Genomic DNA, 23,905 nt, shown 5'->3' on the forward strand with positions numbered 1-23,905 from the left:
GTAGAGAGCTATCCGGAATTTGCGAAAAATTGTTGGCAGAAGTTCGTGGTGCTATTCAAGTTGGTATTTCTTAAGGAATTTTTGAAAAAATAACCTAAAAGATTGCTTGGCGAAACTGCTGAAGAAAGCTTTTTAGCATTTCTAGTAAGAATCATCAGAGGCCTTCCTGAAGGAATACTTGAAGGACTTCTATCTTACAGGATTCTTGGAGAAATAGGGTCTTGTACCATTTGGGTAGGTGTACCTATTTTGGGCACTTGCCGCTATAACTAAGTCAATTTCAAACGGATTGATTTGAATTTTTGTATAGAATTGGGCACGTACAGTATCTAACTATATACAAAAACTCAAATCAATCGGTTTGAAATTGACTTAGTTATAGCGGCAAGTGCCCAAAATAGGTACACCTGCCCAAATGGTACAAGACCCTACTTGAATGTTTGCCATAAGAACGAATCATAGAAGAAACTTCCCTGTAGAAGCCGCAAATGAAAACCCCAGTACAAAAAAAAACCCCATGATAAACTCACTGTTCCTTTCTTTCCAAAAGTGATTGGAGAAAAGAATTGGAGCACAGTCAGAACTGTTTCATTTTCAGTCTATTTTCGGCTAACAATTGAGGTTGAGAAAGGTTCGTTTGTTTGTAATAAGGCAAAAAAAAAGCTGTTTCAAACAAAATATTACAGAAACTACCTTACCAATCACGAAAACATGCTAAGGAAGGCTATTTGTAGGATTATTTTGAAGAGCTAACCCTGCAAAGGTCAAATTTGTAAAATTATAGACGATAAATTTTGGATTATTCTCACAAAACTTTCCACCAGGAACTTTTCGAAAGTACCTTTCTGTAATTTTATTAGATCCAGGGGAATTTCGTCTCAAAAAATTTTATTTGTGTTTCTCATGTTCATTTATTTTTTTTTTATTTTTTTTTTGAAAGTGCCAAAAATTTCTACCACGGTCATATAGGATTTCCTAAGCTTCAAATTGTTGTGGGAAATTCGGAAGTTCGTTAAAAAATTTTACCACAATTTCAAAAAGATTTACTTTATAGATTTAAGATCCCAAGATCTCCGTGAGTTTCTCTTGAAAACAATATTAGAAATCCAAATGATAAATTTCACTGTTTCATAGGGAAATTTGCAACCAGCTTTATGAGAAATTTTACCAGAATCTCTGTTAGAGAAATAATGCAGGCTTTGAAGTAATTTAGAAGATCCTCTCATCATCTCTACAGGAATCCCCAAAGATTTCCACAGCAAATTCTTTACAAATTCACTCAAGAAGTTGTGAATTTTAAAAAATATCATTATTAGTTTCTCATTGGGCTTGACTAGAAAGCAATCTAGTCATTTATGTGAAGTTTCTGGAATTTGTCACAGAAGTTCTTTTGAGATAATGGAATTCTTGATTTTCAGGAGATTTTGCAAGGAATAAAGTTTTTTCTGAACAAACTTTTATGTATTTGAGAATAATAATTTCGAGCAATTCAAAATGTTTTTGAAGATATTAAACATATAGCTATAAAGCAAGGGTGTAAGTCAATTTGTGTCCGAGCAATTTGTTTGCTCCGCTGGTGATAAGGGGTTTTCAGAATATTAGAAGAGCTGGCAGATTTGTTCAATCTTTTGAGTAAATCAGCGAACTATTGACAAGAATGAACTATTGGGACATCTATAAGACGACCATGAATGAAACATTCCTGTCGTAACGGTCGCCATGTCTCATATATCTCTGACTGCCACGGTCGCCATGTCCCATACTCCCAAAAATATCAGTCATGAGTTGGTTATGACATAAGCTCGACTGGGGCATCTGATTGGTGTTAACTCAGTAAGAGATGAGCAATGAGCATTCAATCGGCTTGTGTAACTAAAATGCTAGACTAGCAATTGGGAGTCTGGTTTTCAAGACTTTAAGGACACCAAAAGGAAGCTTTGTGAATCAAACATGCTTTTAGACCGTAAATTGACGGTCGTCATGTCATACATCCCTTACTGTCACGGTCGTCATGTGTAATAAATCCCTGTCATAAGCCATGAATGGTTTGGAATCGCTTTTCAGAAACCAAAACACATAAATAAACTTTAAGAACATTTGAATGAAACTTAATGTATTGAACATGCCTTTCGAATGTAATGTGACGGTCGCCATGTGCCACATCTCTTACTGTTACGGTCGCCATGTCCCATACTATGAAATATCATTGCACTGTCATGAGTTATGATTTGGTTGCGATGTAAGCTGATTGGTGCCAACCCGGTTAGAGATGAGCACTCAATCGACTCATTTACTTAAAATAAAAGTCTTGCGATTTGGAGTAGTGGCTGTAAATCTCACGTTTATTAATGAACTTCAGCCTTTAAGGTTCTTTTCAAGGGCGTTTTGGTGCCGTTTTGAATCAATTACACGCCTCAGACAGAGCAGTCAGATCTTCGAGTTTCGATTGAAAAACTTTCAGGATTAGTAAACGTTAGCATATTTGCGCAAAATTTCCGCGCTTGCCAGTAGTCTCTGATGCCTTCCGATTTGCCCTATTGTTGAAACGTGGAAAGTATGTACTAGGTGTAAAACGGTGAGTGTCTGTGTCAGTGGTGAAGAAGAGAGTTCTCTAACAGACTCAAGCATTCATCTTCAATCGCACTCGCACGGGGTTAGAATGTGTTCTAAATTTGTGTTTTTTTTTCGGGATGGGGTTATGTGACGGTGATGGTGGTGTGATAAAGGTTTGTGTCTTCGAAATTACTGGCCAATAAGTGGGTGTTTGTGTTGGGGTGGTTTAACGACAACTTTTTGTTTCCAAATTTGAACGAACGCTTAGGTTAGTGCATTTAACAATGGTTGAGTTGTTTGGAATTGCTACAATTGAATACAGTTAAAGATGGGTGAACGGATTGCGATTGTAACAGTGATGTGAAAATGAAATGTGCACAAGATATTTTAGATAACTCCAAAAAGTAACTTTACGTTTTACTTATAACTTCAAGAAATGACAATAATATGGATAATTGGGGTGTGTAGTGTATTTGCTGTTGCTTGTTCCAGCTCGAAAGTGGACTCATTAGAGTCTGTTACAAAAACTAAGTCTTATGATGCAAATGATACTGAAACAAACATACACAGATTCTAAGTTTCATATCTTAAGGTTATTAGGTTGCGTATTTGTTAAATACAGGGGTATTCTCAAACGTGGATATTCATATTTAAAACTTATTCGTTAGCATATAAATCGTTAGATTTTAGCGTATTTTGGTGTTTATAGCTTATTCAAATGATAAGAGTTGAGAATCGCAAAGTCGGTAGTAGCTAATCATGTTGATGTTACTTATACTAGATAGATCAATACGGACGAAACACAAGGGTAAACTTAAGAAGCTCACTAAGAAACGGTAACAAATATAGAAACAAACAAAAACGAAAACATGTTCAAGTAGCGTTTCAAAGGTCAAGAAATGTACAGGAAACCGAAAAGTTTAGAATCAATAAGAAAAACAGGTACGTAGTCATAGTAGTTGTACCATTTTAACTTCAGACAGCGAACTGATAGACAGCACATACATGGTGACTCCCACTTCAACCGGCGGTCCTGAAACACGGATAACGTGGCAAATTATACGCGTCATGTTTAGAATTATTATTGGCAGGCAGTAGAGAAAAGGGGGGAAAACGAGGGGGAATAGAAGATTTAAAATTAAGAAACATCTCTTTGAGCTCGTTGACACATTTGTTTAAGTCCTTCACTCTGTTTTTATATTTGTTTTCTGGGACAATGTTCTCTCACGGTTTTGATCACTTGATTGTCTGTTGGTTCAGTTTATATAACGCACTCAATTACTTCAGTTAAAAGCTTATATCAACTCGATCGCAACTTATTCTTGGAGTCTTTATATAACAACATCTCTTAAATCAAAGCTATGAATAATTACAACGTTACGACGAATATTCGCGACAGATCCGAGGTGGCTGGAGGCCAGAAGAAGCAACTTCGTCCAGTCTCTGTGCTTCTCTAACTCTGGCCCGTGTTCTTGTGTCATACATCAAGCTCACTATACTGCCTACACGAAGCATACTTGTCTGTATTTCACAGTTTTCCGTCGTCCTAAAGTTTATTCTACATTCTCGCCTACGTACAGGAAAGTTATCACACATAAAACACACACTTGGCCTCGTAGAGGTAGGCATGTGACTGCACTAAATTCTGATGAAAATATTGTACGTCAAAAGAGAGAAATCAACACAAGGGAGGAAATGACGCTGAATGCGGCAACTGTCGCCAAATAAAACGGGAAGAATGGAATGAAACATATATAACAAGTTAGCAAAGAGTAAAGTGACACACATATATTTAATATAGGTATAGATATCTCGGTTGGGTGTCGAGTAGTTCTGTATGAAAGGGATCCTTCTTTCCATGGTTTCTACTAGCTGAAGCATTTAGCCCAAAGACACAGTGAGTGCCTGGGTTTTCGGTCAGCCTCGACTGCTTCTCCGTCTTTCGGGTGGTGATAACAGTGAGACAGGCTAGTTAGGCCAGCTTGATGGCAGTGTGTTTGAACAATGAAAGCGATCTGAAGTTGCTGTATGTGGAATATTGCTCTGTAGAAATTACAAGGTAGAATTTATTGTTTTCATTTGTTGAAAACATTTATTCTCCAGTTTCTCATTTCAAACACAAAAGGTTCAACATCGAAATCTTTTCATGAAAGTTAAATAGAAAGTGTTTTGATTTCTAAGAAAAGATTCTCAACTTTAAGGTAATTAGAATTTTTAACAACATTTCAAGAGACTTCTACCGCTATTGCGTTAATTGATATCATAGATATATTTGAAATAACAGTACTTGAAGCAACTGCAACTTTTTTCATGATGGTTTAAGGTCAGTTTTGAAACAAATTTAGGTTATTTGAAGCTTAATGAAACCTTAATTTTGACTGGGAATAAATTATTCGCTTTAGTTGTTCAAACACCCTTTGAATATGTATCGTTGTTTCACCTACTTATTAAGATAATCAAGAAATTATCATTCGAAAACTGAAAGCTGTAAATTTCAGCCTCATTATGATAGTCAAGTATGTTATAAGATCGAAAACAAAGAAAATGTTTACCATGGGAAACTATGAAGAAAAATCGAAATGTAATTACTATAAATATAGAAAATAATTAGGAAAAGTCGAATAAGGATTGTGAAGTACCCGGGGTTCACAACAGTAGAGTTTGAACTGAATCCCAACCGGTGTCGACTGAATTCCACGTTGTCCGTACGGTTCATCAGCAAAACAGTACCCGGTGAAGTTCCTTTTCCACCAGGTTCCACACAGCAGAAACACCGGAATAAAAATCAATTCTTACACACCACTCGTGTGCCTTACGGATCCCCAGTTTCCTCGAAATTATCGGGTCTTGTTCGAGTCTCGATTTCCCGCGTTCCCTTGTAGCACACGAGTGAGCGAGCGGTACCACCACTTGAAAACACACGACAAAAATAAAGTTTTAATTAAAGCAAACATACTCACGGTTGGACGGGTGGAGTTACTCACTGCTGCTCCTGCTGCTGCTGTTGCTTGGTTGTGGTGCTACCTACTGCTACTGTTGCTGTTATTCAACGCTCAACCCCCGGGTTCAAGTTTCAAGATGCAAAAAACGCGACACGACTTGCGGTTTATTAATAATGGTGTTGTTGTTTTTGGGAGCTTTTTCGGGGTGTGGGAATTCTCAGAAAAACTACAGTGCTTTTTTCCCCGTATGGTCTCACCGTCAGCGTAGAAACTACTCAGTACAATTAGTTCTTTATGAGAGAACGGTGGAAATGGACAAGAGGCTGGCGAGCATAGTGGAAGAATGACGATGTGGACCAGAAGAGCATTACAATATGTTTTATGAACACTTTGGGACTGTATTTAGTCGTTATTCAGTACTATTGAAAGTGACTGGAGTTCATCAAACGAGAAATACATTTTTTGCGTAAAAATAAAAAATCAAAATAATTGCACAATGTGACTTGCAACCGGCAATCCGCCAACAGAGGCATAGTAGTGTAAATAGTTTGTCTTAATACACATACACTCCCGATCAAAAGTTTGGGGTCACCCCCTCAAAAACATGTCATTTTTAGGCCCATTTCTCCGCCAATTTGCGTCCGATTTCAAAATCTTAGGTCTCATTTGAAAGATAATAAGTCAATGTGACTTTAAACATGATTTTGGTGAAAGTTTTACAAAAATATTTGTATGCAAACTTAATCCAAAGTTGCCAAATTTTCTAAAAAATGAATATAAACTTACGGCAGTGTCGCTGGAAATTGGGTCAACAAAATTTCAAGATGAGAGCGGTAATATGACACATTTTCTATTAGCTTTCAACTGCTTTTTACAGAACTTGGCTAAAAAATCAAGAAAAAAAGTAATTAAGTAATTTAACCCTTGATGTCATCGACCAAAAGTTTGGGGTCACGCCTCAAAATAATGTATCGGTCAAAAGTTTGGGGTCACTATCGTAAAACATGGAAAAGTGATTTGTTGATATCTTTGTCGTCTTTAATTCAATTTCAATTCTTGGCTTATTTGTAACATAATAAATGATACTTACTGCATAGACATATTTGGTAAAATTTACATACTAAAACTTAACGTAAAATTGCCTGAATTTTTGAAATGCGTTGAAATGTGTTAACTTTACATAACATTTTTATGCATAAAAATCGTTGAATACGTTAAATTAAAGACATCTAACGTATATTTAGTTGATTATCTTTGAAATGAGCCAAAAAGAAATAAAATTGAATGAAAGTTGACGAAGATATCGTCAAATCAGTTTTACATGTTTTACGAAAGTGACCCCAAACTTTTGGCTGATACCACATATTGAGGGGTGACCCCAAAGTTTTGGTCGATGACATCAAGAGTTGAATTACTTAATAACTTTTTTCCTAGATTTTTTAGCCAAGTTCGGTAAAAAGCAATTGAAAGCTAATAGAATATAGGTTATATTGCCGCTCTCATCTTAAAATTTGGTCAACCCAATTTTCAGCGACACTGCCGTAAGTTTATATTTATTTTTTAGAAAATTTGGCAACTTTGGGTTAAGTTTTCTCACAAATACCTATATTTGTAAAACTTTCACCGAAATCATGTTCAAAGTTACTTTGACTTATTATCTTTTGAATGAGACCTAGAATTTTGTAATCGGACGCAAATTGGCGGACATATGGGCCTAAAAAGTGACATGTTTTTGAGGGGGTAACCCCAAACTTTTGATCGAGAGTGTAGGTCTGTTAACAATAATTTTGAAATAAGCTTACTTTGGGTTTTGTTTGCACTTCTATTTGCGCCTTTGTTTGACAGTTGTAAACAAATGGATACATAAGCTGACTGGTATTCAGGACCAGGGTCACCATTTTCGTGGCCGTCGTGGAATGAAAAATACCGCATTCTTCCGATGATTTGAACGACACCTCATGCATATAAACGGGATTCATTTTTGTTTCGAACTTCTTGTAGTCCTGTAAGCATAGCTGAAATGTACTTCTGGTAAACTTATTTTTTTATTCTACAAGGAATCTGGATAACCATTCTCAAGGATCAAGAGGAGGAGTCCTTAATCATGCAGGAATTTTCTGCAGGCCGACGATTCCAATGAGGTGTGGTAAATTCCAGGTAGAAGTGGATGAATCTGGGCGTTAATATGCATCCAGAAATTCCAAGTGACTTCTTGGAATACCTTCCAGGATCCCTTCTGAATTTAGTACATGGCATTCTTCTACGTATTCCTCCCTTAATTTCTGCAGGAGATTCTTCCACATTCCAGAGGGATTTTTTTCAAGAATCCAAGAAATTCTTTAAATCTCTTTTTGAGACTCTTCCAAGGTTCCTGAATTTCGACCGAATACCTAGAATTTTCCAGAGATCTTGCCGGATTTCTTTACAACATTTCTTGCAGAATATTGAACAAGAAATCCTCGTGGGTTTTCTTCCAGACTGCATCCTGCGTGTTTCCCAAGAAATTTTCGAAGGAGTTCTCCCGGGATTCATCCCAGAAGGTTTATAGGAGGTTCTCTCGGGAAATTTTTCGGATGTTGAAATATTTTCTTCCGGCGTTCTCCAAGGCATATCTCTCAAAGCAGGGGCTTTCAGATCGGGCACCGCAATGCACTTGGTGCACTACGAAAACTTGACAAATGCACCGTGGAACTTCTAAAATTCATTATTCATTTTTAAATTCATTAGAACTTTAGATCTTCTAACGAGTTGACCAGAAAACCAGGAAGAAGTTCACCAAAAATCATGTCAGTGAGCTTCCAGGGATCTTCCATGGAATTTACAGAATTCCAGAACGTAACGGGTTTGGGAAAACGTCTTTCAAAAACCATACTAAATAAGACAATTACACCGTCTTCGACCTTGCGGCCTCTACAGACTGTGAACATTACTATCATTCGACAACGGACAACACATAGGGGAACAAAGTGCAAAATGCCAAGATGGGGAAAAATGGCCCAACTGGTAAAATCATTCTTGAGGGTGACTTCATCATTGCTATAGGTGAATGGTGTCAAGATATGTTTGCATAAAACATCCTTCTAAAAGCCAGACAGGCAAACCAACGGAAAATCTTTTGATTTTCGAATCAAAATTTGGATCTTTCGGTTTTTCTTGCTTGCTACTGAGGTTTTCTGGTGATTTTATTATCAGCCAAGTGTTTCCAAGGAGATTGAGACACACATGGAGGCGCATGGTTGATGTTGTATCCATGTTTGGGATCATTCAAATGACGATCATCGTTAAGGAGAGAGGGGGTCTGACACTCCATGTATCGAGTAAACGTAAAAGCAGGACAGCGGAGGGAAAAAGAGTCTGAAATGCCCGAAGAATGACGTCTTACCCCATTGCAGATGGTCTTTTGCACCACTTCCGTATTACGAACCAACTTTTCAAATCTATAAAAATCGATGAAAATGTATTAGTTTCGTGAATATTTCTGCTGCAGCATCAAGCAAATATTTTCTAGTTGATGTTACAGATTTTAATGCATAACAAATAAGGCCATTTATCATTGAAAATAATGAAAATTTGAAAAATGGCATCTTACCCCATTTTCCCCTATACACCTAAACCTCATTTTACGTCCACTATTGGCTTAGCGAAATAAAATTCAACTGCCAAAATAATTATTAAAATAGTCATTTTTATATTTTTGTACACTTCTCCTAATCACGGAGTTGTTTTAAAAAATATAAAAATGTTGAGTTTGCTCATTTTCTTGTCGGCAGATTTTTTTGTCGCTAAGTCATGCATGGACGTAAAAAAAGGACAAGGTGTACCATCCAGTGCACAGTGGGAAAAAATTGGTATAAAACGCGAATTCATTCAATATCTCTGCTAGGAGTGGATGAATTTGAATGAATTTTTTACACAAACTGCAAAAATCTCTACAGTTTCAGATAAGGAGGGTGTCATTTGCCGCACGATGCTGGAAATCAGTGTATTGAGCTCGTTTTACCCCACTCTCTCTCACACACATCTTTTTGAGAAAATTCTCATCTATTCCCGACTGGCGCGCAAAATAAATGACTCATTTAACTCGTATTTGAGCATGAGCATGAGCATGATTGACCGCCCGCGGTTGCTCCTCTGTTATTGCAAGGACAACTGCATTTACACAAAGAACCAACAGATGGTGCTTGGGATTAGCTTTCTCTTCATTGTGTAAATGCTGGAATCCCAATACTTTTCAATAAGCAATACCAGCGCCGGCCGCGTCCGAATGCAGGTCAATTTAGGATAGGGAAGGAAGTGATGACGTGATTCTCGCTTTGGCCAATAACCGAGGAATTCTCTGCGTTACTACAAGAAATCACTAGGAGTTTGGACAGGGGAAATGGAGATGTGTTGAGGATTTTGTCGTGGTAAACGAGTGTAATGTTTTGATTCGCGATGAATAATGCGCTCGCGAAGAGATACCCTTCTAAACCTTGGACGACGAACGCGATCTTTTGTGCCTCAAAACTCACCCTACATAAGTTATTCATTCGCAACTATAGAGAACACAATGCTAAACACCGACGCATCTGTAGTTTGCGTTTCCGCGCGAGACAATGCTGAACGCGATCAATTCACAAGTATTAACCAAATAACACGTGATAAATAAATCAGAAAGATCTTACCGCATGGTTCGCCGTCTATCTTTTACCGACCCTCTCTTTTTCCAGAAATTCATGCAACCTTTATTTGAGTCAAAACATTTATTCATTTGGACTAAAATATTACAAATGTCGACACCGAAGATGACGATCCATTCAAATTTTTGTGTTCATGCAAAAAATTAAAGGAAATTATTTATTATCAACTAAATGTGCATTTGGAACTAGCGCCGACACATGACGTGACGAACTTTTCAATATTTGTTAGATAAATACACAAAAACCAGAGCTGCAGCATCTTCCACTAACTGGCCTCGAAATTACACTGAACTGCTACAACAACACACGGGTACGACGATGTGCACATTCAAATTGTCGACGACAACGCGGCATGACTCATTTAACTCGTATTTGTGTAAAAACTTCCATAGTATCGGCAATTTGACATAAGGTTGGTCCTGCTCTTATCAATTGCGTTCCACTCCGGGCGGAGATGCATGTGAAATTTTAAAGAAATATGGGTCATCGGGGTTATTTGAAGATATTTCAATTTTTGAGGCCGTGCGGTGAGCCAAACCTGCTCCATTCGATTCTGCGGAAGCTTTTACACAAGCACGAATTAAATAAATAATTTATTTTACACTCTAGGATTTTTCTAAAAAGGTGAAAATGGTGAGAGAGTGGGGTAAAACGGGCCCAGTACACTGATTTCTAGCATCGTGCGGCGAATGACAAACTCCTTATCTGAAACTGTAGAGATTTTTGCAGTTTGTGTCAAAAATTCATTCAAATCCATCCACACCGAGCAGAGATATTAAATTTATTCGCGTTTTATACCTATTTTTTCCCATTGTGCAGTGGCTCACTGGAGAAATTTCCGTTAGACGAAAAGTTTCCCTCGACTGGAGCGGGAATCGAACCCACACTCCAAGGCTTACAAGACACCTAAACGACTGACAGCGCTAACCGTTCGGCCACAAAGCCCACAAAATCATTAAGGAATCAACGCAAGACTTATCCAATTGCATTACAATAAAGAACAGCTCCTCCAACAAATTTTTAGGAGTTTTTCACGGGTCATCTGCAGAAGCTGGGCTTCGTGGCCGTGCGGTTAGCGGCGTCAGTCGTTTTGTGAGTGCCACGGAGTGAGGGTTCGATTCCCGCTCCAGTAGGAGGAAACTTTTCGTCAAACGAAAAATCCTTCATTGGTCCACTGGGTGTTCCGTGTTGTCCGTTGCCTAATGTTAGTGATTGTTCAGTCTGTACAACCTCTGGTTGAAGACGGTGTAGTGTCTTTTTTTAAAAAAAGCTCTTTCCGGGACTTGTTTCAGAGGTATTGCTTCCAGAGACCCGAAAATATCATGAGCTTCTCCCAGTATGTATTTAATGGTTCTTGTGGGAATCTTCAAGTTGCACTTTCTGGGTTTTTCGAAGACCTGCCCTGGATTTTTTCTTAAGATCTGTTCATTTCGAGTTTATTATGGGATTTTTGCAGAATCTTTTGTTAATATTTCTCAATGAGTTCTTCTCGCGATGTCTATCATAGATATTTCCAAGTTTCTCCGCAAAGTTGTTTCCGAGATTTTCCCGGGATTATTCCAGTATTCTTGCCTGAAGCTCTACTGGAAATTTTCCCAAGATTTCTTTGAGTGTTCTTTTGTGGGAATTTTCTATTTGTTACTTACTGGGATTTTCCAAAAGTTTTTCTTGGAATATCTCTTTGGATAGCTTATACAATTCATTGTAAAAAAAAAATCCTGGAGAAGAAAAAAAAAATTGTGGAGAAGTCCTTGAGAAACACCACGAATATCTACCGGATAAATGACGAGACGAATTTCGAAAGAAATCACAAGAAAAACATCGACATTACAGAAACACTTTTGGGAGTAATACCGAGTAGAATTATTGGGGGCATTATGGAAGAAGCTCTTGAAACCTCTGAAAGGAATCCGGAAGAAAATACACAAGAAATCCCACGAAGAACTCTAATAGAAATCCTGAAAATTCTGTGGGAGAAACCTCTAGGAGAACTTCTGCACAAGTCTCTCACAAATCGCGGTAGAAACCGTTAGAAAGAAATTCTGGAAAACTCGCTCACAGAAATCCTAGAAGAATTTTGGGTGTACTTAGCTCTAGAAGAATTTTCAAAAATTCTGAAAGGAACCTCAGAAAACCCTAGAGGAACTCACGGAGCGAATCTGGGAATATCAATGAATAGGACCTTGAGAGGAACATCAGGAGAAATTCAGAAAGAAACTTTGGCAAACCTCCAGGGGACGTCCCTAGATATATTCAAAAAAGAGTTCTGTATTGGAATTACGTATTAATTTTAAGTGAGAATTGTGGTTGAAACCTACGTAGAAATCTCGGAAGAAATCCGTAATGAAATTTCGGGAGACATCTTGGAATCTCGGAATGAATTCTGGATAAATCTCCAAAGAAAAACTCTTGAAAGGTTTGCTGGGGCATTTCAGGAACTTTCGGAGGCGTTACATGGGGTTTCAGGGAGTTCTGGTGACATATTAGGAACATTCAGATGATTTTCGAGGGGCTTCTGAAGGCGTTACAGCGGTGTTTTCGAGAATTTTGGAGGGTCGCAGGTGCGCTACCGAGGGGGTTTTCGGTGGTATTTCTGCGAGTCTTAGAGGCGTCTTAGGGGCGTTATTGGGGGTTTAGGAAGTTCACAGGTGCAGCACAGAGGATCCGAAGGGTGTTTCATATGGTTTTCGGTGGTATTTCAGGAAGTTTCAGGTGATTTTCTGGAGGTTTGGAGGCGTTACCCAGGCCATTTTCGGGAGCTAAGGAGGATTACAGAAGATTTCGGAGGCGTTACAGAAGCGTTTAAGAATGTTCCAGAGGTTCTCATGGGATTCCGAAGCAAGTTAATGGGGTTTCGCAGCCGTTTCAGGTTCTACGTTTCATAAACGTTTCAGGCGGTTTAAGAAAGGATTCAATATGTTCCAGATGGATAACGCTTGTAGATCAGAGAACCTATAGGTATATATACTCCACGGAGCGCTTGGTGATTTTTAAATAATCATTGAACTGCTGTTACATCGAAAAATCTCAAATTTTGACTGTTTGTCGACCTATTATATGTGCATCATTGGTACAAATTTGGGCTCGATTGATTATTTTTTCGCGAAGTAAGAACCGTTCGGGTAAAACACTATTATTTAGACAACTAATTTTTGAACTGTCATATCTCGGAAACTAGTGAACCGAATTGAATGATTTTTTTAACGTTTATCAACAATATATTGATACTTAATGTTATATTTTCTCACGGCGAATTAAGTTATACCGGGTTGAAATTTTTACCCATATAGAGGAAAATAAGTCACATTACAATACCACACAAAAATTACTAAATGTGTTCTTACTTCAAAATTACAAAATTTCAAAATTACTAAATGTGTTCTCACTTCTGATTTGAGATAGCCTGAGAACAGAAGTGGAAAATCTTTGGATATCAACACTAAAATTTATTGACATTGGTGTAAAAAAAAAATACATTTTTACGAGAAAAATCCAAAAAGTGTCAATCCATGATAACTTTTTTCAACGTTCAAAAACTATCTATGTTTTATTAGTTTATGAAGCATTTACATATTGTTAGTGTACGTTCAAAATTTCATTCAATTCGGTTTTCTAGTTTCCGAGATATTACAGCTCAAAAATGAGTTGTCTAAAAAAGTGTTTTACCCGAACGGTTATAACTTTGCGAAATATTAATCAATCGAGCCCAAATATGTACCAATGATGCACATATAATAGGTTGACAAACAGTCAAAATTTGAGATTTTTTGATGCGCTCTATGAAAAGTTCTAGCATGTTGAGCTTTATTGTGAGAGAAAAAAAAAGTTGCCTATCCCAAACATTTTGGCCATCCCCTGTAGTTTCGATAACTTATGCTCAAGAAAGTGTTTGTGGAATTAAAAAGCCTTAAAAAATTTCCCTCTTCTCTCACCCCTGGAACATGTCTTAAACTTCCCTTAACTCCACTCGTAAATCCTTTCCCGTAAACTAACCTAATCTCTAACTACTACTATAAATCAACTGTTCTGAACACAGTCACAGTTACGTTATCTAAATAGATACCTCAATAGATTTTACCCAACAATTTTCCAGCATACTAATTCCTGGATTGCATAGAAGGCTTTCTGCTGATCGAGAAGAGATCAGTAAAAACAATACTTGTTCCCTAGGAGGAAAACCCGCTGGTCAACGCAGAGCGGCCAGACCAGAAATCTCATCGGTCAGAGATAATTTTATCCATCGGTGGCGTTCTGTGAGGCTGAACTGAAAAGAGGACTTGCCGATGTTCCGTCAATCTTTCAAGAGTGAAGTACGAGTGACGACGACAACTTCCGACTTTGACCATACGCTGAAGTCCGAGAATGAGAACTAAATGAAAGAAGATGAGATGGACCACTTGAACACGCCATCCAGCATGGTAGGACTATGACCAACAACAACCTAGAGAAAGCAGGACGAGATCTAGAGAGGGTAACGTCATCTCTGCTGGGATCTACATCTAGAAGCTGGAGCTGCACCAACAGAAGTATGAGGAAGTTAACCAAGAAGTGCTGGAAGCGACAGCGCCGTCGAAGTTACTGGAGCAGGACTAGATGCAGATGGCCATTAGTGAAGCTAAGTGCCACTGGATCAACTTCAATTATAATTGGCATCCTCCAGCAATGGTTGCATTTAGCACAAATTTTCAGCATTTATGGTAAGTTGGAGAACTGGTTGAAGTTTAGAGCGAAGTTTGAAAGCATCTTGTGCAAAAAATCCTACACCTTGAAACTGCACCATCTCGTGTTGATTATGGATGGCTTACGGTAAATAAACTGCGAGAATAACTTGCAGCACACATGGCAGCAATTGATGGACCAGTAGCAGAGCACCCGTGTGATTTGATCATTACATCCAACTTGCAGGTCTGTGCTTAAAGCGAGTCTGTATAGAAGTGTAGATAGTCACCTAATGCTTCGGAGGTTTGGAGTACCATTAAAGTCGAAGCGATTTCGGATTTACTGGAGACAAAGATTATCACGGTCTGCTGGATGATCAGATGAAGAACATAGAAGTACGGTAAGCTTCCAGATCATACGTTCACTCACACAGTTATCCGACAAAACTGATTAGGCTAATCCGTGCAACGCTTGATGGGTTGATGGATAGCTGATGAGATTTCGTCGTCCTTTGTAATCTTAGACGGATTGACGTAGGGTGGTGCCTTGTCGAACTTGTTGTTCAAGGAGGAGCCATTAGGAGTGTAATGGCCGGTATTAGCGTCACATCGGAATTGTTAGCCGGAAGAGACGTCACTGCTATTTAAAAGGGGGCAGCAACAGTTCGTCTTACAATCAACTACAGCAAGGCGAAGTAAATGATCGCTGACAGATAGTGTGCGATGATGATGTTAACCGCGAGGTGAAAAGGTCACTTTCAGCTGCACACTAGCTAAAGTCCCGTAATTTGCAGACGAAGACAAAAAACGCTCCTACGCTTGTGTCAGTTCCGGTAGTTAGCGTAGCCTGAATTTTGGCTAGATGAATTTTCGAGAGAAGCTAACAGTAGTAACCGAGCCAAGCTACACTGACCAACCAACTTGTTTCCATCCTATCAAGGAACAAGCATGAGAAGAACTCACTCAATTATTGCGATTCTTTCATTCACTCCTAGACACAATCAGAAGTGAGTTTGCATTTGTCCCAGTGAAGCAATTTCTTTCAACTTCCTGGTGGCTGAATTTTCACTAACGAACCTGACTACCGAAAGCTAATGAAACATCAATGAATGAGTGTTTACATTCTGAGTCGGTTGATTTTTATTTGGTGTTATGATGGTACTGAGAGAAGAAGCAGTTATTGCATATTTATATCAAAGTATAGCCTTCGTATTCCTGACTGATCCCGAGTTCAATACAGCATACCCAAGTAACATTTTGATGACCAATTAGTCTTTAAGAGGTTTACAATCATAAATTCCTTTTATTTTGATTTTATGGTGGTTCTGAGAACCTCTTCTAGTTTATTTGACTTAAATATGTTACTTGGGATACCTTACTATACCGGTCCTACTAAGGCCTGAGTGTCCTCTGGCGACGTAGGAGTCGTCTCCATTTGACTCGGTCCAAGGTTGTGCGTCTCGAGTCACGCACTCTACGAAGGGTCCGCAGATCGTCCTCCACTTGAACGATCCAACTCGGCATACGGCGTATGCCATTTCCTAGCAAATTGAAAAGAATCCAGCTACGAGAGAACTAGCGCGGTCTACAAGAGTTAAAATTTGAGTGGACGGTCGCTGTGGCGTCGAACAGCAACTAGAAGTGCTTCACCGCCACCGCCAGCACGATAATTAACGAGAAATCAACTGCGTTGTATAAACATCCAGAGAAATATTGTTTTCCGTCATTGGTCAGAGGAAAAATTTAAACAACTCTACACCTGAGGCTAATTTCATGAAAACTCTGAAATTTCTTGGAACTCACCTACGCAAAACGAGTACCACAAGCTTGCGTTCCTGGAGCAAATAGTTACAAAACAGCAATTTAGTTACAAACATAGTCAAACTTTTCTCACCTTTTTTTTTGCCAACAACGTACGGAAAAACAACATTGTCGCTTAATTAAATTTCGGCTACGACTGGGCTGGCTGGCTGCCGGCAGTGGGTGGATGGTGGTGGCACTCGTGTGGTCGAGAAAATTAAAACTCAATGTAGTCGTAAATTTTTATTGACACGGGTGGGTGGGTAGAGGCTGGCCATTCCACCCGGCCGGATTGTCTCCGGAAAGTTGGCGACGACAACAACAGCAGTAGCAGCAGTAGTAGCAGAAGCAGCAGTAGTAGTTTGTTTGTTTTTCACCTCCGCCCCTAGTTTTTTTTTTTCTTTCGGTGTTCATTTCGGAGAAGAGTAAAAACCATCCGATGAGTGTGTTGTTTGGACAAACATCCGCGCGAACACAATTTGTGCCTTACACAAATGTTGCAACATTCGGGTGGAAATTTAATTTGTTACATGCGATTGTGACACCTTTTTTTGGCGTTGCGGGTTATGTGCAGAGTTGATCGGTACATTTTCATTAAAAGGCGTTTTCAAACAAAATGGTTAACTTTGGTGGGATTGAATAAAATAATTGTTGCTTTTGTAACGATTTGGATAAAGTTCTAAAATAATTTTAGATATGAGGAATTCCGAAAAGGAATGAAATTTTAGATTAAACTCTCGGTACACCAAATCGATTCGCAAATTGCCCTCCATAGCTAACCATTTTGTATGAAACCCAAATCCAGGTTTCAAACGCACTGACCGCCACTGCACCATCCTCACGTGGTTCGGTTTCCTGCCTAGCCTGATCCCTAGCACTCATCCTACCGGAAAATGACAACGACGAACGGAAGTCGTTATGGAATATACGCGACGGGGCTCCACTATTCTTCTGCATATCTTCCTAAAAGCTTCATTCATATTTTTCTGCTGGTCATCGTCTTATTTTTCCTAGCTGCCTTCTTCCCATTTCACGTTTTTCTCTTTGTTGAACGATTGTTTTTCTTTCACATTTTTTCGTCGGCGGTCGGAGCGCGAGTGTGTATGAGAGAGAGATGGAGAGAGACAGGACAGAGATTTTTCTTTTTGGTTTGCTTTCTTTGGTTTGGGCAAACTATCGGGCGTTGTTACGAAATCCGATACCTACCTCCGTAGTTTGGTCTTACTCTTTTGTCATAGCCAACGCTAAACGAATCCAGAATGGCCGAAATATTTACATCCCCTAGCATACTGCCGCCACCGGTCCTGGAAGGAGAGAGAGAGAGAGACAGAGAAAAAGATAGGAAACATGAAAACAACCGTTAGTCGTTGATGAAGCCTGAAAGCTGGGAGCAGGAAATTGCTCGTTTAAAATTTTATCATTTTTTGCATCATTGTTTTCGACCGACCACCCTCGGTCACTTCACGTTCCCCGGACAGGGGAATGGCCAATCGGGTCCTCCGTCCCAATCCCAGGAAGAAGAGGTTTTCCCAATTTTTTGTGCTTTTTTTTCGTGGTGCCGGATGGGGCGCTAGGATATCTTGATGGTCAGAATATAATGGTTTTCCTTGGAAATGGTGCTGCCGTAGACACATTAGGACGAGTGCTTATTTCATTTCGGTGAACTTGTGGAAGTTGTTACAGTTGCTGGAAAAATTGTAGCGATAAGCTTTTTCTTTGTTGGTTTGGTGGGGATGGGGTGGATGGAAGGTGGGGGTATCCGGGGTGTAGGTCCCATTGGAATGGTAATTGAATGGATTCTAAGGGTACTGAATTTAATTTGGATTGTTATGCGTCAGGAATTGTTGTTCGAGGCCTTCAGAATAGCTAGCACGTGCTTTTGAAGCTGTTGCATACAACTTGATCGTTTGTACTGAATGAAAAATAAGTAAAATAAACTAAATGCGATGTCTCTCAATCTAGCAAATTAATTGAATCTGAATTATGCTGGCTATTCCTGCTAGCGTTCATTACGAGATTTCCCCTGCTGGCATTGTGGTATTGAATCCCACTGCATTTTGTTCAAATTTAAATGAAATTTATCGAAATTACACAGCTAATCGCGTTCGGTAATTTTTACCGAAATCTCAACCGCTGAGCGTTCGGTAATGGATTTTTAACGAAATTCTGTAAAAAACTAACAAATTTCGGTAAAATGTTATCGTTTATCTGTCAAGCTCTAACGAACTTCGGTAAAAGTTGCTACCTTTACCGATTTTTTCCTGTAAAACTAACTTAACGGTTGAGATTTCGGTAAAACATTACCGAAGTCGGTGAATTTTTTTAACTGTGTAGGTAAAAAGAAAATCGGATTAAGTACTGTTCCTTTTAATTCCAGTAAGAATTTGCATCCTTTGACAGATACGTATTTCGATTTCAACTATAAGGTCGTCTTCAGTGTCTTGTACTTGACTCGACTCGAAATTGAGCTAGAATATTCTCAAGAAATTCTAAGAGAACTTCACCAATAATTTCAAATTTACTTTATATAAAGTAGATTCAGCATGTCTTCAATAAAGATTCTTCTGAGGATGTTTCCATGAGTACTTCTAAGAAGTCTTCATAATAAAGAAAACTCGTCAGAAAACTCTCATACAATTTAAACGGAACTTTTTCAACGGGTTTCGCGAGCAATGTCTTCAGGCTGTTCGTTCTTCAAGAATTTTCTCATGAATGCAGTCATGAAGACTCCTGAAATCAATCCAGGAATAACTCAATAAATCGTAAATGATCGCACTTTACTAGATCAGAATCGCGTGATAATTTTCGTGGGAAGATCGGTTTTCACGGTTAATAAAACGATCATTGCACTGACGCGTTCAATATTGAACGACCATTGACGTATGTGCATTACTTTAAGTATTGTGAGGGATGGTTATCACGACCAAGTAGATCATAATCGTGATGAAGACCGCGACGTGTATTTCCATATAACTAGTGGATCATATCACCTACCATAGGTTACCCTACCCTACTAACCAATTCTCCTTCCCGTGACAACTGTGGGGATGCTGTGAATTCCACGGTTTCCAGTAGCAACGGTTGTTGAACTAACATTCCTTCCCTTTTCCCGATGACCGTAAGGACATGACCGGCACCGTTTTTTTATTCTTAACCACTTAACCTAATTTACAGCTCTTTTGTCCATTTGGGCACTATGTGAGCGATTCCAATTGGCATCTGCGCTTTCACTTTTGTACAGCGCCTAAATATATACTATTATTCTACTATATCGAACTAGTGGCTTTTCGCTCTGCTTTCACTTTCTACCCTATCATGGTAGAATGTTGAACACGAGGATGTTCATGTGTGGCTGTTGGTTGTTTCTTTTCCAGTCCGATTGGGGGTCTATTATGAGTTGCCGTTTGTCGATGTCCAAGTATCCGGGTCAGTTTAAGCCATGACCAGGGATGAGAAATGTACTGGAAAAAACGGTTACGGGCTGTACATTTGACATTTTTCCACACGAACATCACAAGCCCAGCCAAACTCAAACTGTTCGAAAAATAAATTTCATAGCATTTTTTTTCCAGCAGCCTTCTTCTAATTCTAATTATTCACTAAAACAAGTGAGTTATTAGCAGTTGAACATATTTGACATTTTTCGCAATCACCCGCCTCGGCATGACTGCTCATAAATAGTTTTGTGGAGAAGCGAAAACTATCAAGCGCCAGCTTGACTGCCGACGGCGCGGCTGCTGATGGTATTAGTGCTGCCGTTGTTTTGTTTTTATTTTACTGTCGGTATCGATTAACGGAAAAGAGAAAAAAGTATTTTTGCCATCCCTGGCCATGACCTCAGAAGAGGGTCTGTGACACTGCTCTCAGGGGGAAAGAGCAACTGACGAAAGTGCCAGGGCTGGGATCGAACCCATGACCATCTTATGGGCAAACGTGTGGGCCCCGGCGGTCGACGCCGTTATTGACTTTAAAATCTTCGGAAATGACTTCGGTTATTGACTTTAAAATGATCTCCGGAATTGTGCACATTGAGAATGGTTGCTAGTCCCAAGCTTTCACATTCATTGGTTCTCCGTGCAACTTCGATTGTTCTGGCCAATCACGGAGTAGCAACTACGATGTGTACGAAAAGTGAAAAAATACTAAAGTTGTTCCAATTTTGAAGCTTTATATAAACCCTGCCGAAGTTTCTAGCTTTTGTCCAATTGGCTTACTGTCATATATCAGTGAACTTTTGGAAATACTTTTTTTAGATGATGATTAACATTAATGAACATTATATTTCTGTCGATGAGCAGTTCGGACTTCACCAAGGATATTCGTTCCATGAAATCCGATACTTAATCCACTGCGGTAGCACTTCTTGACATAAAAAACCCAAATTAATCCACCTAGAGGTGATAGTGCCTTTCTCGTCGTATATGTTCTCACGATCGTTCCGTCGACGTAAGTCAAAGTGTTCCTGAATCCTGATATTTTTTAAGAAAAGCAAGCATTTTATCAAAGCCATAATTGAATTGACTTAAAACTTATTGATGGCACATGCTCCGACGTTGTGTTCAGCGTAAAAGCAGAGCTGAATAATATCAGATTTCTCACAGTTGACTGCTTTAGTACCTTCACTAACATTGGGAGCTGATCAATATCAAGACGATACTAACAAGCTAAGATATAACTTTTTACACAATCACAGATCACTTTGCGGTCTTCGATAAAGTTTTTTCTGCACATTCTAGGTTATATTTTATTGACCGTTAAAAACAAGAACGTAGTGAGTATAGTGAGACGTCTGTTTGTATGTGGGTTTAATATGTCAAGATTTTGTCCTCTTACACATATTTATCGCTTGCATTGGTTTTATTTACTTTCGTAGTTCCGGCGAAACATCAAACGCTGGTTGTGCAACCCTACCAGTAGTCTCTAATGTGGTATGAGCCTATTTTCTAGTTAACCGTTCCTCAGGTTATTAAAAAAGCCGTGATGTGATGTGTCGCATGCTACATTTGGTTACTTTCCAGAACAGGTTCCGGAGCACCACCGGGTCTCCCAAATATAGTCTGAGGCAATATCATTGCTAACGTACATCAGGTTACCTAAAAAAACCACGATTTGATTTATCTTATGCATGGGTACAGATCACTTTTACATTTGACCACTTCCAGTGGGACACCCAGAACTAGTTTCGGGACACTACCGGTTGTCTAAAATATGGTCTGAGGCTATGTTCTTACGAATCGATCATCGTGTTATCAAAAAAGGGTCTCCAGTTGGCCTAGTGGTTAAGGCTATGAATCGCCAATCCGGAAACGGCGGGTTTGATTCCCGTTCCGGTCGGGAACATTTTTTCGACTTCCTGAGCATAGTGTATCATTGAACTTGCCTCATAATATACAAATTCATGCAATGGCGGGCAAAGAAAACCCTTCAATTATTAACTGTGGAAGTGCTCTAAAGAACACTAAGTAGAAGAGAGGCAGGCCAAACAAGAAGAAGAAGTTATCAAAAAAGCTGCTATTTGATGTACTGTCAAACCCCGCGTATTCATCACTCTTTAATAAGACACTTTTTAACTTGTAACCCGCTCATTCGAAATTTGTTGAATTAAAAAAAATGATCAAATGTCACAGTGTAATACACTGTAAATACGAATGATACGATATTGTGATATTACTTACACCCGCAGCGGCTCCTCGTGCAGCTGCTACTTCCGAAAGTTCTAATTTGGTGCATTCCGACACCTGATCCGTTTGGTGATCAACCGCAGTGATCCTCGGAAGCCAACAATCGTAAAATGTACAAGCTATCAATTCGTACCACCACAATTCTGTAAGATTTGTGTTCAAAAACAAATCATACAATCTAAACAAAACTAAAATAGAGTTAGTTTATCGAATTGAAAGTTTACACAGGTAATTTGACAGCAATCATTGTCGAATTAGCGTGGTTTTATGGTACGACACGCATGGATTGTATTCAATTTCACATTTACAACTTTCGGTTCACATTTTACCACTTACCGATTGTCCTGACTAGTTTTATGCACATTATTAATCAGTTCTCCTAAAAAGTCGCATATTGATGTATTGCATGTATGGGTTTGGTTCATTCGTGCATTTCGCCAGTTCCGGCGAGGCACTCGAATCTGGTTCCGGAACACTACTGACCTGAGACTATTTTCTTGCTGACCGTTCTTCGCGTTATCGAAGAAGCCGTTATTTAGTGTGCTGCGTGTATGCGTTTGGTTTTTTTTTCTACATTTGACCACTTCCGTCGGGGCACCTGGAACCGGTTTCGGCACACTATTGGTTTTCCAAAGTAAGGTCTATGATTTTTTTTTTGTTAACCGTTCATCAGCTTAGTCATTAAATGTGTCGAATTTATGGGTTTGGTTCTCCTTTACATTTGACCACTTCCGATGGGGCAACCGTAATCGGTTGCGGAACACTACCGGTTGTCCCCAATATGGCCGGAAACTTTTTTTTGTCAAATCAAGATGCCTTAAGGTGAAGATATGACAAAGATATGATTGGTATATAAGACTTGACCCCTCCGCAGGCTCTATCAAATTTTCGTTTTTGGAGTGAACATATAGCCTTTCGGTACACCTTGGTGTACGAGAAAGGCAAAAAGCAACTTGATCGTATAACAAATGAAATTCCAACTTATTCCACTATATGTAATTTAAATAATCCAAAACTATTTATCAGATCGAACAATTCAGGTAAACTCTCAGAATTCCAAGTATGATAGATTTACCTCTAAGAGCTGGCGTTGCACAAAACAGCGTACTGGAACCTATATTATACAATATTTTTACTTCCTGGACACCAGGTCAGCAAGTTAGGGAGCGTCCATAAATGACGTAGCATTTTAGGGGAGAGGGGCAGTCTGGGATTGTTTGACGAGCCATGTATTAGGTATGGGAAAATATGCTACGAGGGGGGAGGGGATGTAAAAAATCGGCCAAAAAATGCTACGTCATTTATGAACGCTTCCTTATTTGTTGAGTACTTGTTCAATCAATAGGTTAGTGAGTGATCAGTTACAGAGTAAGGAAATAAGATGTTAGTGAATGGGTGAGAGCTGTCCCGTGAATGTGGGCGATAAGAGAGATAAACAATTCAACAAAAAAAAAAAAAAAACAATTAAAACAAACAATTTCATGAAACATTTCAATAATCAGGTAATCATGGCTTACGCAGTGATTTAATCTGTTTAGTGAATACCCTAATGAAATGATGAGTAAGTATGTGATTTGGTGACTTATTCAGGC

The 23,905-nt window shown here is 39.0% G+C and overlaps 1 protein-coding gene across 1 annotated transcript in view; it reads right to left on the minus strand.

The window, feature by feature from the left end:
• Positions 1-23,905, minus strand: part of LOC109622845 (gamma-aminobutyric acid receptor subunit beta) — a gene marked incomplete in the record, with an annotated part of 313,910 nt that overhangs the window by 143,113 nt on the left and 146,892 nt on the right. Inside the window, 2 exon segments of the mRNA XM_062854093.1 lie at positions 3,519-3,586; positions 17,839-17,936. Of these exon segments, the coding sequence (XP_062710077.1) occupies positions 3,519-3,586; positions 17,839-17,936 (166 nt within the window).

The sequence above is a fragment of the Aedes albopictus genome, chromosome 2, assembly GCF_035046485.1.
Source record: "Aedes albopictus strain Foshan chromosome 2, AalbF5, whole genome shotgun sequence".
NCBI classification, from domain to species: Eukaryota; Metazoa; Arthropoda; class Insecta; order Diptera; family Culicidae; genus Aedes; species Aedes albopictus.